At 44.9% G+C, this 12,157-nt stretch overlaps 1 protein-coding gene across 5 annotated transcripts; it reads left to right on the top strand.

Annotated features, from left to right (window-relative positions):
• The first annotated feature begins 50 nt into the window (after nucleotides 1-50).
• TMEM174 (transmembrane protein 174) lies at nucleotides 51-11,916 on the top strand. 5 transcript variants are annotated; one of them, XM_074570006.1, is made up of 3 exons: nucleotides 51-454; nucleotides 6,446-7,097; nucleotides 8,066-11,916. In XM_074570006.1, the coding sequence occupies exons 1-3, from the start codon at nucleotides 97-99 to the stop codon at nucleotides 8,166-8,168; spliced, it is 1,113 nt and encodes a 370-aa protein (XP_074426107.1). In that variant the 5' UTR covers nucleotides 51-96; the 3' UTR covers nucleotides 8,169-11,916. The 5 variants fall into 5 exon arrangements, with proteins under 5 accessions (XP_074426107.1, XP_074426104.1, XP_074426102.1 ...); XM_074570003.1 differs by lacking the exon at nucleotides 51-454 and adding an exon at nucleotides 1,866-2,108 and having other exon boundaries at nucleotides 6,596-7,097; XM_074570001.1 differs by lacking the exon at nucleotides 51-454 and adding an exon at nucleotides 1,866-2,108 and having other exon boundaries at nucleotides 6,532-7,097.
• Nucleotides 11,917-12,157: the final 241 nt, after the last annotated feature.

Here is a 12,157-nt window from a genome sequence, read left to right as displayed (position 1 = left end):
TAAGTATAATCCCTATGAAAATCAGTTTTAGCCAGCGGCTAAGAGCCCTAAGGCACCACTGAGGATAGTTAATAGGCTAACAGTTTAACTGTGGTAATGACCGATTTCAGGGGGATTATACTACTGTTATATATCATTATTCGTGGTTTGTACAAGGAGTGCTTATTTTGCCAGAGTGAGCCCCGCTCAGCAATGGTATCTTCCAGGTGCAGATGTTACTTATCAGCAAATGCAAGAGAGGCTATTTCATGGAAACACGTGACACAGATGTTTTTAACTGACACAGCGCTTGACAGACTCTTCAAAAGTAGAGCCCTCTTAGCTCCTGTGTCCCTCTGCAGCCCCTGTAAGTTAGTGCCAGCTGCCTGCCTTCAGGATGGACTGACAACAGGTTCTAGTTCTGTTTTGCAAATGTTTGCACCCGTTCCTGAACTGAAGGATCTGCTTGTAGTAGGTAAGGATAATTAGCAGGAGCTGAGTTGCTGGTGACCTTTGACGCTTTACAACTTGCTCTGAACCCTGTTTGAGAAAAACAGACCTGATTCTGTGCCCAGAAGCAGAAGGTGGCAGAGCTACCGTCTGGGTTTGTTTCAGCGTGGTGAACTTGCCAGCATTAAAACATCCCTCAAGAGCGATCTCTCTCTTGTTCAGCTGAGTCTCAACACCGGTGTGCTCTGGGACCTCAGCTACACCTCAGCTTGTCTTTTCCCATGCTGAATTTCAGGGAACCTGGCTGTAACAGAGTGCCAAGCTTTGAATTGAGAACTTGAGTTCCCTCCTGTGCCTAGGGAAAGGTGTTTGCCTCGTGTCATCTTTGTAGAAAGATGCCTCTCACCTGCGGAGTTCTTTTAGAGAGATGTTCAGAACCCCCTGCATCTGGCCATCTAGTCCATCTCTGCGTTGTTCCCTCAGTTGTGCTAGGGCAGCTCTTTGTGCAGCCACGCAAAAACAAACCAGCCAGGGAGGGAAGTATATTTAGCCAGCAATACAGCTGAGGGGCTTATGCATGCAGAGTAATGAGCAAACACAGCACAGAGAGGGATTTAGTATGTGGGAGCTGATTAAACTGGCATGACTCAGCCATGGGATATGTCTGTATGAAGAAGGGGGATCTACGAAAGCCAGCAGGCATTTTGTCCTCTTTTCTCTCAAATGTTTTTTTACCTAGTGAGTTTTTCAGGGATGCTGTTCCTTGAATGCCTTCTGTAATCCAAGATACGGTTTACCATCGTTTTGATTTTTTTTTAAAGCTTTTGTTTCTAACCTGATTTTTAACAGGGGTGCCCACTGCCCTGCACAGAAAGCCTTGCACATGTCAAAGGAGCTTGCCTCTCTCTCTGTCCTTGTCATGCTATTATATAGCAAATACAGAAGCTGGGGTGTTTTACCTAAAAGATTCCATGGAAACAAAGACCGATGTTGGTTTTGTTCTGTTGTTTGAATTACAAATGAACATTCATTTGCTGAAAAGGTTAAACATCAAAAAACGTTTAAACAAATACACCTTGAAATATGTCACCATCTTTTTAAAAATAAAAGAAACGCAGTCACATCTGATTGCTAACTGTAAAGGTATTAACCTTTTGTGCTGCCTGCAATTTGCTCAATCAGCTGTTCCCAAGACGTACTCAAGAGACTAGACAAATCAAGTAGAGTATGTTGACTCTGAGCTGAGTCCTCTGGAATTGAAACATGATCGTCTTGTTTTTCTCCAAGGTTTTGATCTTCTACTGCAGAGCCTCCATTGTGGACCCCTCTATTTCTGAAAAAGCAGTCTTCACAGAAAGTATGCTTTAGAAAGCTGCTGACCTGACTCTTCGGAGTCAGCACCTGAATTTCCTGGGAAGGGTAGGTGGTACTTACCTCTGAAAACAAGGATTGAAAGCAGAATTTCTCTCTGTATAATTTTAAAAAGATGCTTTTAAAATTATACTGTACACAGCTGTACAGCTGTGTTAGCGTCTTATGCTTTTGACTTGGAGAATCATTCCTCGAAGACTTGATGGATGTGCTGGGTCCACCTCCATCACCTGCTCAGCACAGGGAGCACCAGCACAGCCAGGGCAACAGTATTAGCTTACTGTGTTGCTGCAGTCTGCTTCAGCAAGGTGAGAAAATGTAAGAGGCTAGCAGTTCTGCCTCCACCACTGAAGGCTACCCCTGGGTGAATACCATTAGTGGGAGGAATTTTTCATGTGGGGAGTCGGGGTGTAATGTCTGTATTAGAAAGGAAGCAACACCTTGTAAAACTATAAAAGTAGCTTAAAATAATACAGAATAGCATTTTTATTGAGGAAGTGAGATACTTTACTGTCACACTAATGGTGCTATAACCCCCTTTCTGCCCTAAGGCTAGCTTAAGTGCTTGACATGTAAATGCTAGGGAGCAAATCAAGTTGGTTACTGATTCACACTTACTTAAACAGGCGGAGTGGGAGGTAAGGATTGCTTATCCTCTGTAAGAGAAGTTAAGGCCTCTCTTCCTTGCTGCCTGCACTGACATTGCTCTGCTTCTAACTGCAACACTGCAATCCTTTGGATATGAGAAGGATTCATGAATAAATGGATGCCGCTTCTCTAGGAGAAGTCTCCCTGCATCAACAGCAACTAAAAAAAAAGGTGGAAAGCTAACTCATCTGAAAAGCCGAGGTTGCACAGATGTCTGCGTGGATGCTGTGTTTTTAGGATAGCAGCACTTGCTGGATCACCCCATCCTTGCTCTCTGTGGCTGGTAGTGGTGTATCCATCTGTCCCTTTTCCATTCTGCCTCTCCAGAGTCATGGCTATGGGACATTTCTGTGTCCAGGCAAACATTTTTCCCCAATACCTCCACGATTCTGCAGCGAACGTGTCAGCCTTCATCTAGATCTGTACTGCTCCCTCTCACACACGCATGTATCTGGATAGTTAGGTATGGAAATACCCGCAGTTTGGCATGCCTGCTGACAAGACAGCATTCCCTGGGAGCCTATCAAACCTCCCTTGCAGGCGTGGGCAGCTGGCTGAACCTGCTCCTTGCAGCTTATTTACGCTTTGAGGCTGGCAGCACGATAGTGCACAGCCCCAGCCCCAGGGTGCAAGGCCCATGCACGGTGGTTCTTTTGCTACTGCTCATACACACGTAATACATGTTTTCCACTGAAGATGCCACATACAGTTGCCTTTCTCTAGGAAAAATCCTCTCTCAGTCAAATCATTGGCTCCTTAATCTCCCTACAATTGAATGTTTTGTTGTGGAGTGATACTTTGTACCTACTCTTTTTAATGCCAATCAGTGTGTGATACCACGGTATCATATTCTTTTACACAGCATCTGGAGGATGCCTGTTGGGGACGTTTAGATTAGATATTAGGAAAAATTTTTACACTGAAAGGGTTATCAAGCATTGGAACAGGCTGCCCAGGGAAGTGGTGGGATTGTCGTCCCTGGAGGTATTCAAAAGACGGGTAGATAATATAGACAATAGTGCTTAGCGATATGGTTTAGTGATGGTTTTTGTCAGTGTTAGGTCGATGGTTGGACTTGATGATCTGAAAGGTCCCTTTCAACCTAGGCAATTCTATGATTCTATGATCTTTTGCATGTTCTGTGACTAAGTCCCTGACTATATTACAGGCAAGGAAGAAAATAAAACCCCACTACAATGGGCTGGTAGTGTGAACAACTATGTAAAAAATGATAGGAGAAGGAGAGGAGAGAAGCATTAAGTGAAGGCCTGTGAGTGTTTACTAGGATGACTCTTGAAACAGGTTAGGGAACTGAGGAGGCGCAGAGCATTACAGAAAACCTGCTTCCAGCAGCAAGCGCTGCAGGGAAGTCTGCGTTGGTGACAGAAAATCATGCAGCAGAACAGAGAGCGAAGCAGTGCTTGTGTTCAGGGGTAAGGTCCCTGAAGGGGTTGGGGACAAAACAGTAGCGAGATCTGCAAACAGCACACATTCTGAAAACCTCACTCTGACCGATACTTTAGGTTTCACAAAACTGCTTAGGAGTAATTCCAGGTGAAAGGAGGTGCATTTAGTAAATCATCATCTTTAAGTGAGTCCCCAGAACATACACTTACTTGGTGAAGGAGAGTACTGGTCTTAAAAAATCAATGCGATCTGCTCTCTTAAGACCTTGACAGCTGCCTGATCACAGCATTGCCACTGTCTGGGGAAATAATGGGAGAAAAGCGGTGAGGCTTAGGGGAAATTACACCTTACAAAGAGGGGGCACTTTACAGGGAAAGGTGTAATTTTAATTTAGATCCTACTGCACCAAACAGAGTGTTTTCCATCCCAAGTGACAAGCAGCCTTGGAAGAAACCACCTGTATTCTCCAGCTCTCCTGTGGGCTTGCTCAACAACCGTGAAGTCATGTCCTAGGCCAGAGACAAAGAGCATCAGCCATGGGATGATGCAACACCTGACCTGGAAAACTCCGACTCCAGCCAGCATCTAAGGACCATGCGCAGGACCGAGGAAGTGCTCCAGCACAATCTCCTGTTGCAAATAGCGGTTGCAGAGTTCTTGAATGAATGAGAGGAGGAAAGTGACACTACATCTGTATATACCATTAGTTAGACAGCCATTATGATATTACGCTGCTTTTAAAAGGATGTTGGAAAGCCTGGAAGATTCAGCCAACAGCGACAAGAATGATTCATGGTATGGAAAAATCTGACTTGCAGAGAGCAGTAACAGAAGTTCATTCCATTAAGTTTACCAAATATAAGGTTAAAGGTGACTTAGGTTTTGGCTGTAATTACCAACACAAGGACAGCTTATCTAGTATTTCAGCACTTTTTAATTTAGCTGTCATCATACAAAACCACTGCATTGCAAGCCCTAACGCTTTGCTCAAGTGGTGCCGAGAGCTCTGGCTGGACTTGGCACTGAGGGGAGGGCTGATCCTGAGTGTATTTGGCAGGAAATTTGTTGGCACCCTCAGTAATAGAAGAGACATAATACCAACTTTGTAAACTTCCCAGACGTTTTTAAAGGAGTCCGGCACTAATATTCCTCAAGGTCTGTCTGCTAACAAATGAGAAAGACACATGTGCAATTGCATTCAGCATCAGTTCTGAAGACACCAAACTTGGTGAGCAGCCCCTTTCAGAAGTGAGCTGCTGTCACGCTGCGCGATATGAATGTATAGTAGACTGAAGGCACTTTACTGATTTTGAAGAAGTAGTCTGAAAGGCAAGATTTCTAGTTCTAGTGCTATTTTAATCTTATAAATCTCAGGATAAGCTGGCTTCCCCAGAGCTGCTGGTGGCAGGAATTAGCATTGTGTGTTCTACCACCTGAGGAGTAATCTCTGTCCTGTGTGTACTCCCCTGCCATGCTCGTCAAAACAGATCCAGTAGCTGTAGATTTTTCCTCCTTAAGGAATTCTACAAAGACGTTCTACCAGAACCCTCTGACAGCAATTACTTTAGTCTGAAACTGTTAGGAAACAGAAAATCTCAATATTCAATTAATCTGTTAAATATATGGGGCACAGGTTCAACAGAACAATTCATTGTGATGTAAAAAAAAATATTCTAGGTACTTTTGAGTACAGGATAAGATCCCTTCCTTTGCCAGGTTTAACGTAACAGGAGATGCTTTCTCATTCCTGCAGTGGTGTGCTTTTCAGCGTATGTGGGCTTTATTCAGTATAAACTTTGAGGAAGGGGTGGAGTTCCCACAACAAAAAATGTCCACAATTAAGGGGAAATTACAGAGCAATTATGCTACCTTCAAACAGCTGGAAAGCTTTGGCTGGCTTGAAAAAACTTTTCTCCCACAACCAGCCGCTCTCCCAGGCTGTTCAGCACTCACCACCATGTTGCCGCTTACCCTCCCACCCACCCCCTTGGCAAAATATCAGAAAGCCTACTTTGATATTTTTTAACCCACGGAAGCTCTGGACTGCAGAACCGAGCTGCAACAGAGATCCAGGTGTGGCTATAAATGTCACGCTTTGGAGTTCTGCAAAGAGGTCCTGGCAATGGCCACGCATTTTCCTGCAGATCTGGGTTGCTGGAGTGGTGGCCCAGGCGGAGCGAGGGTCGCCACACTGCTGTTGACTAAACGTATGCTGTCCATATGTTGGATGCATCAGCTGGCAGGGAGCCTAGCAAAAGCCGCGGTGGCTGCAGCTTCCTTTCTCTCCCATCTGGCATGGGCACCGCGAGGAAGTAGCAGTGGGTGCCAAATTAAAGACGACGACAAACAAAGAGATAAGGAGCCATGCAAGGGTGAAGCCATTTCGGAAGCGATGGTGGTAATTCAAGAAGTCTTTAGTGATCGCTTCAGGCTTCACTTCCCAGACCTTTATTCTTCTAAGCAAAGTTTATTCTTTCACATGATGCACCCTGTTAACCATACACACACAAAGTTCTTGTATAACTAACCTGAACCTTCGACTTTAAATGCTCTGCCAACTCCCTGACAAGCCCCCTTTCTCTTGAGGCAGAAGACACGTTATACTCAGTAATGGAGCAGAACAACAGCAACGTAGAAGATTTCTCTTTGAATGTCTTTTCTGTCACTCCTTACCAGCCAAACAGATCCGATGTCCTGGTGTCAGATGGGGATAAAGCCGGCGCCACTTTGCTCTTTTCAGGTGTGTTCTTGGGACTGGTGGGGATCACGTTCACCGTGATGGGATGGATAAAATACGACGGCATTACTCACCTGGAGTGGACTCAGTTATTAGGGCCTATTCTACTGTCTGTGGGGGTGACTTTTATTCTGATTGCTGTCTGTAAATTTAACATGCTTACATGCAAGCCCTGTAAAGAAAGAGAGGAAAATACGTCAGACCTTGACCAGACGGCAAGTGGACAGTCCTTTGTCTTCACCGGCATTAACCAGCCTATAACTTTCCACGGCGCCACAGTGGTACAGTACATCCCTCCGCCCTACCCAGCCCAGGAAGGCATGGCCGTGAGTCCTGGCTACCTTCACCCGGTGCTCAGCTGCTGCGGTGCCGTTTCCTCCAGTGCCTCGCCAATTCCCACCCCAGCCTCTGCTCACTTCTGCCCTGCCTACACCCTGGATAACCCGGCTTTTGCCGGAGACGAGAACTACGCTACTTATGCTGCAGAGAATACCAGGAATCAGAGGTACACCTTCTGAAATGCCTTAGTGTGTCTGGACACAGGCTTCTGAGTATTTTAAGTGCTATGTATGGTTTCAAAGGAAACAAAAGCTAGTCCAGGGTGTTATCCTTCTTCAGACATTTTTTTTTCTTTGTTAGGACTGTTTCTTGAGTAAAGACTATGGAGACGTACTTTTTCTGGAAAGTATTTTTATCCAAATTAAATTCACTTACAAGTCCCTTTCAATTTTCAGTCTACTAAATCCCTTGTTGTTTTTGAAGATATTAGTATATATGCTCCTGCCCATGGGGTTTTTTATGCTTATCTTACTAACTTTAGACTGTTACCAGAACGTTATTACATGTACAGCCAGAGGCTTCCACTCAAACACAATCACAGCACATGAGTCAGCGCACAAGCAGCATTTTTACAACAATGCAAGAATCAGTTTGGTACCAGATGCTCTCCCTCCCCATTACGCCGGGTCACAACACGCTTCTCTCCCACTGTAGCAACCTTCCAGCCCTCACTCTTTTCCTAGTTTTGGGGCATAAACAAGATCGCTGATATTACAGAGCAGTATGAAACCGCTTTATTCAGACACTAAATAATTTTATATAGTTCTTTCCTCTAAGGGAAAATATTCTAATCATAGGAATTGATCAGAATTATATCCTTCCTAGAGCCCAAGTCACTTTTAGTTCATTTACCAATGTCTGTTTGAAAAACTGCTGTCCAACCCATTGTCCTCAGCAATATACGTGACAGGCATAGGCAGCATGAAAGCAAAGGTCACCTCCCGACACTTTTATACTTCATGAAAGGAACACAACAAATGGTTGAATCACAGTAAAACTTCATCTCGTAGCATTTTCTCAAGAAGTCAGGAGGTGCTTTGCCCAGATAAGGCTGACAGGACACAGCACTGAGGTTACTTGCATGATTTGTGTTTGCTAAATTCTTTTTGCACCTGCTCCTCTTCCTGTTTTCAGGTCAGAGGACAGTTCTGATGTGCCAGAAGAACTGCAAGAAGACCACCCCTGTCATGACTTGTCACCTCCACGTTATGAGGAAATATACCCGCTGTCTTCATAAAATAACCATGCACGACAGACAACAATTCTGAGAGATGTCAGCTTTTCAATCCCCCAGAATCTTTTCTTTAAACACTTGCATGACCGGCAAGTGTGAGCAAGATCTTGGTACTGATACACAGTTCAGTATCACTGAAGATATTTAGCCAATCCCTTCTTTTTCTCCCTCAAAATTTATTAGCCCTTTGCTATGCAATTTAATACCAGAGCTATTAATTATTTAATAGCAAAATGATTAATAGAAAAACTGTTAAACTCAAGGATCTAAATCCATATTAGAGTTCCCCAACAAGAAGCCTGATTTTCAGACTTGCTGAAACCAGTGTGAACTGCGAATGCACAAGACGTTTGTGGAAGCTCGTGATTGCTCCTGGACATTCAGCATCATTAGAAAAGACTTGATTTATTCTTGGTATATTTTCCCTCTTGATTGCTTGGGAAACTTCAAAAGTGTGCAAGTGTCTAATCCATGAAAGTGCCTCTAATATCTTAAATCTGTCTAATTCCTTAAACTAGCGCACTCGTTAATAAGTCCGGTCCACAGATTAGACTTCCTATACTTGGTTCACCCATCCAACCCAGTCCTGTAGGCATTTTTGGAGCACCCTGCTTGAACCAGAGCATCCCAGAACAGAGGAAATACAAATAGTGGCCTCTGCCCGTTTTTACACAGATCTGTAAGAGATCCTGCACACATCAAATTCGGTTCCTTTCCCCACCTGGTGGGATGCAAAGCACTGTCTCAACAACTACTAGATTGTTGTTCTAGGTTGAAGAAAATGGCACCTTTCTGAAGCCTTGACAGAGGTGTGTGGTTCTACCAGTTTTAAAGGATTCAACAATCACAGCTTCTCCCTGCTGCACCCTCACTCTATGGGAGAGCTGTGTGGAATTCCTCCTGAGGTTCCTTCTTGTTCGAATGTGGGTCCTAGGGACACAATCCAGGCTGTAGATTCCCCCAGAGCATCCTGGCAACTGTGGGCTGCAGTGAACTTTCTTGTTCAAGTTCTACTTTCAAGATCAACATGGTTCCAGGCATTGTATCCACATCAATATGGTTCCAGGCATTGTATTCACAAATGGATTTACAGCTGTATGTAACAAAGAATGAGGTGCATAAGCTCCGAAATCTTGCAATCCAGAATGGAGGTCCCAAAAAGGTTTGTTCATGAGCTGTCTAAACCCCAGAGCAATGAGAATGCCCTGTGTCCTTTCATTTTTATTTTGTGTTTCCCCATACGCTTCAAGTTCTGCTTTTGAGCATGCCTAGAAGTGCCCTCACACAGCTGGACAAGTCAGGATCTCCCCATGCAGGATCCCATCAGTTTTTCCTATCTTCCTCAAAAAGCTCAAGCCAAAAACTGTTCTCAGCCCACAACTGCTGGGGCAGGCACCACCCAAAATGATCTAGAGCGCAATAGTCATCATTCAAAGTAACCCAGTGGTGTGATGCTGGTGTGCCTTGCAGGTCAGTCACCTGGCCAGGAATAGCACAGCTAAAAGTAGGCATCCGTTATGGAATGTATGAACTTCCTCTTACTTGCCAGCACAGCTGTCTCAGCTCCTGCCAGTTGTCATCGATCTGTGATTGATCTCATTGATTTGATTCCTGAGGGCTGGAGAAGGCTGGTGTTGAGCACAGGCGGGGAGTACGGGATGTACCTGGCAAGCTGGAAGTCACCGAGTGTCCATGCAGCCTCGCTGGCAATCAGAAGACATAGCTCTGGATGGAGAGGTGCATTCAGAACATTGTCTAGTTGCCTAGAGCTGCACATGTGCACCAGCCTGCCTGTCCTGTATACTTAGAGGGTGCCAAGACATACAGCATTTTTGGAGGGGCACAAGACAACCACTCTGCTCCACAGCAATGGGCGTGACACTGACAGAGGCCGTATTTGGGACACAACATTTAAATCAACTCGAAGGTGGATTAGCAACTGCAGCAGCAGCGACCGGACAGTGACTATGAACTATGTGAAAGGTTTTTCTCACTAGAGAAATATGGGTCACGCCGATTTTCAGCAGCAATGCCCTGGTGTTAGCAGGTAGGCATGTGTTGGAGAAAGGCAGGCACTCTGTGTTCAGCATGATCTCTACGGGATTGAGTGAGAGAATAGAAGGTCTAAAAATAAATGCAAGGTTATCTTATGGAAATCTCTTGCTCCTCTTCCAGAATTTACATGGAGGTGAACTCGTCCTCCCTCCACAGCAGGAAACTGGAAGGTCCCGAACACCCAGTTAGTTCCACATGGACAGATCCCTGCACTTAGCACGTAGTTCTGCTGACTCCAGCAAGCACTGCAGGAGCACAGAGGTCAGGCTTGATGGATCCAATTGCAGGACCAGGGTCAAAATTTCTACTCGATCACCCTCCCCCACAGCAAGAAAACTCATTCAGACAGAAACCACAGGCTTTTGCTGCTGCTCTTTTTTTCCCCCCAAATACGTGGCATAAGCACGTTTCATGGGGTAATCATAGCTTTACTTTGATGACATGAAATCATACTGTCAGAGCAAATATGAGAAATCCAGAAGGTTGCACTATGGACTCCATACTGGTTTTAAAGTTTACTGCTGTAGACACCAAGTTCATTGAAAGACCCCTGGGTTTCTTTTTAGAGAGAAGGCTGAATAAATAAATTCAAATAACTGCATACTAAAATGATTTTGACCTGTCAGATGAATTCTGCCCGAAATCTGTAGGAGTCTTTTCATGCTGCACAGATATTTGAGAAGCTCCAGTCTGACAACATTTACTTGCTGTACTGATTGCTGATTATTGTTTTTAAGAATAGAGCAACATTCTGTGAAGGCTTTTCTTCCTCCTCTTCCTTCCACCTTCTACTGTCATCCTTTTTTCTATTTTAACTTTTTTTTTGCTTTCACTACTGTATCCTCAGTAATATAACTGTCATGTGAATTCACCTCTCACCATTATGATGTCTTTCTGCCCTATGATGAGTGAAAGAACAAACCTGCTTGGCCAGACCTTCAGGCAAGGTGAACTGACACAGCTCTGCTAGATTATACTGATTTAACTCCCCAGAGCACCTGCAAGATTGTATTTGAGATTTTGCTCAATCTGCTTTTCATTTAAACTAGTGACCTTTAAGCATATTTACCTTGTCACACGTTGCCTGCAATGCTACTTCAGACCTGCGGAATGATGCTTTATTATAGTTAGATGCGTCTCAAATTCTGGCCCTAGCGACAGACTCTTGTATGTGAGTATTCAGTTATGTGACATGGAATGGGCTATTGGGATTTTTTCGTGATATGACTCCATTTGTAAGATTTTGGCCATAAACTGATTAACATGTGAAATCGGTAGAGAGACATGTCTGTTGACACAAAGCTGAGCACGATCTGTTCATTGCAGTAAAAATTCTGCGCAGAGCTGCCCTAAGACCAAGGAGCTATTTCCAAACGCCAAATGCCACATGCCAAATGCAGCTGCGGCGTGTGAATTCCTTCTTGGATAAAATCCCAATCTGTTGTCTGTTTTTTAACATGCGTGCTGTTGTACCTGTGAGGAAGCGCAGGAACATATGAGCCAAGGTTTGCTTCGCTTTGGCCTGACAGCGCTTTGTCAGAAAAGCCTAATTTCACCAGAGGGTACCCCTTTTCTGCCGCTGATGCTCCAGTGGGAGCGCCTGCGCACGCCTACCCAAGCGGAAAGCGGGTGTTTCCAAAGTTGTCCTGCTGAAATCTTCCGAAGGCGGGGGGAATAAATAAATAAACAAATTAACCTGTAAGCAGGGCTCGTTCTTTTCCAGAGAGGGACGCCAGGGGACGCCCCAGTGTCCCGAAGCGGCTGTCGGGGGCGGCGGGGACGGGACCGGGGCGGGGGACGGGGCGACCGCCCCGTCCCCGTCCCCGTCGCCGTCCCCACTGCCCCCGCCCCGGCGAATGATAAAGGTGCCATTAAAAAGTACTCTGAGCTCCCAGCCAACTGAGATTTGGCTTGTTTAAGGGGGAAAAAAACCAAAA

This window comes from Larus michahellis, chromosome Z (genome assembly GCF_964199755.1).
Source record: "Larus michahellis chromosome Z, bLarMic1.1, whole genome shotgun sequence".
NCBI classification, from domain to species: Eukaryota; Metazoa; Chordata; class Aves; order Charadriiformes; family Laridae; genus Larus; species Larus michahellis.
The sequence above is the reverse complement of the archived record's forward strand: the minus strand, read 5'-3'. Positions and strand labels throughout refer to the sequence as shown.

Coding starts and splice junctions, on each gene's coding strand:
- TMEM174 (XM_074570006.1), top strand. CDS start 97: ATGACCGATTTCAGGGGGATTATACTACTGTTATATATCATTATTCGT. Junction 455..6,445: donor GAAGGATCTGCTTGTAGTAG/GTAAGGATAATT, acceptor CTCTTGAGGCAG/AAGACACGTTATACTCAGTA. Junction 7,098..8,065: donor GAGAATACCAGGAATCAGAG/GTACACCTTCTG, acceptor TCCTGTTTTCAG/GTCAGAGGACAGTTCTGATG.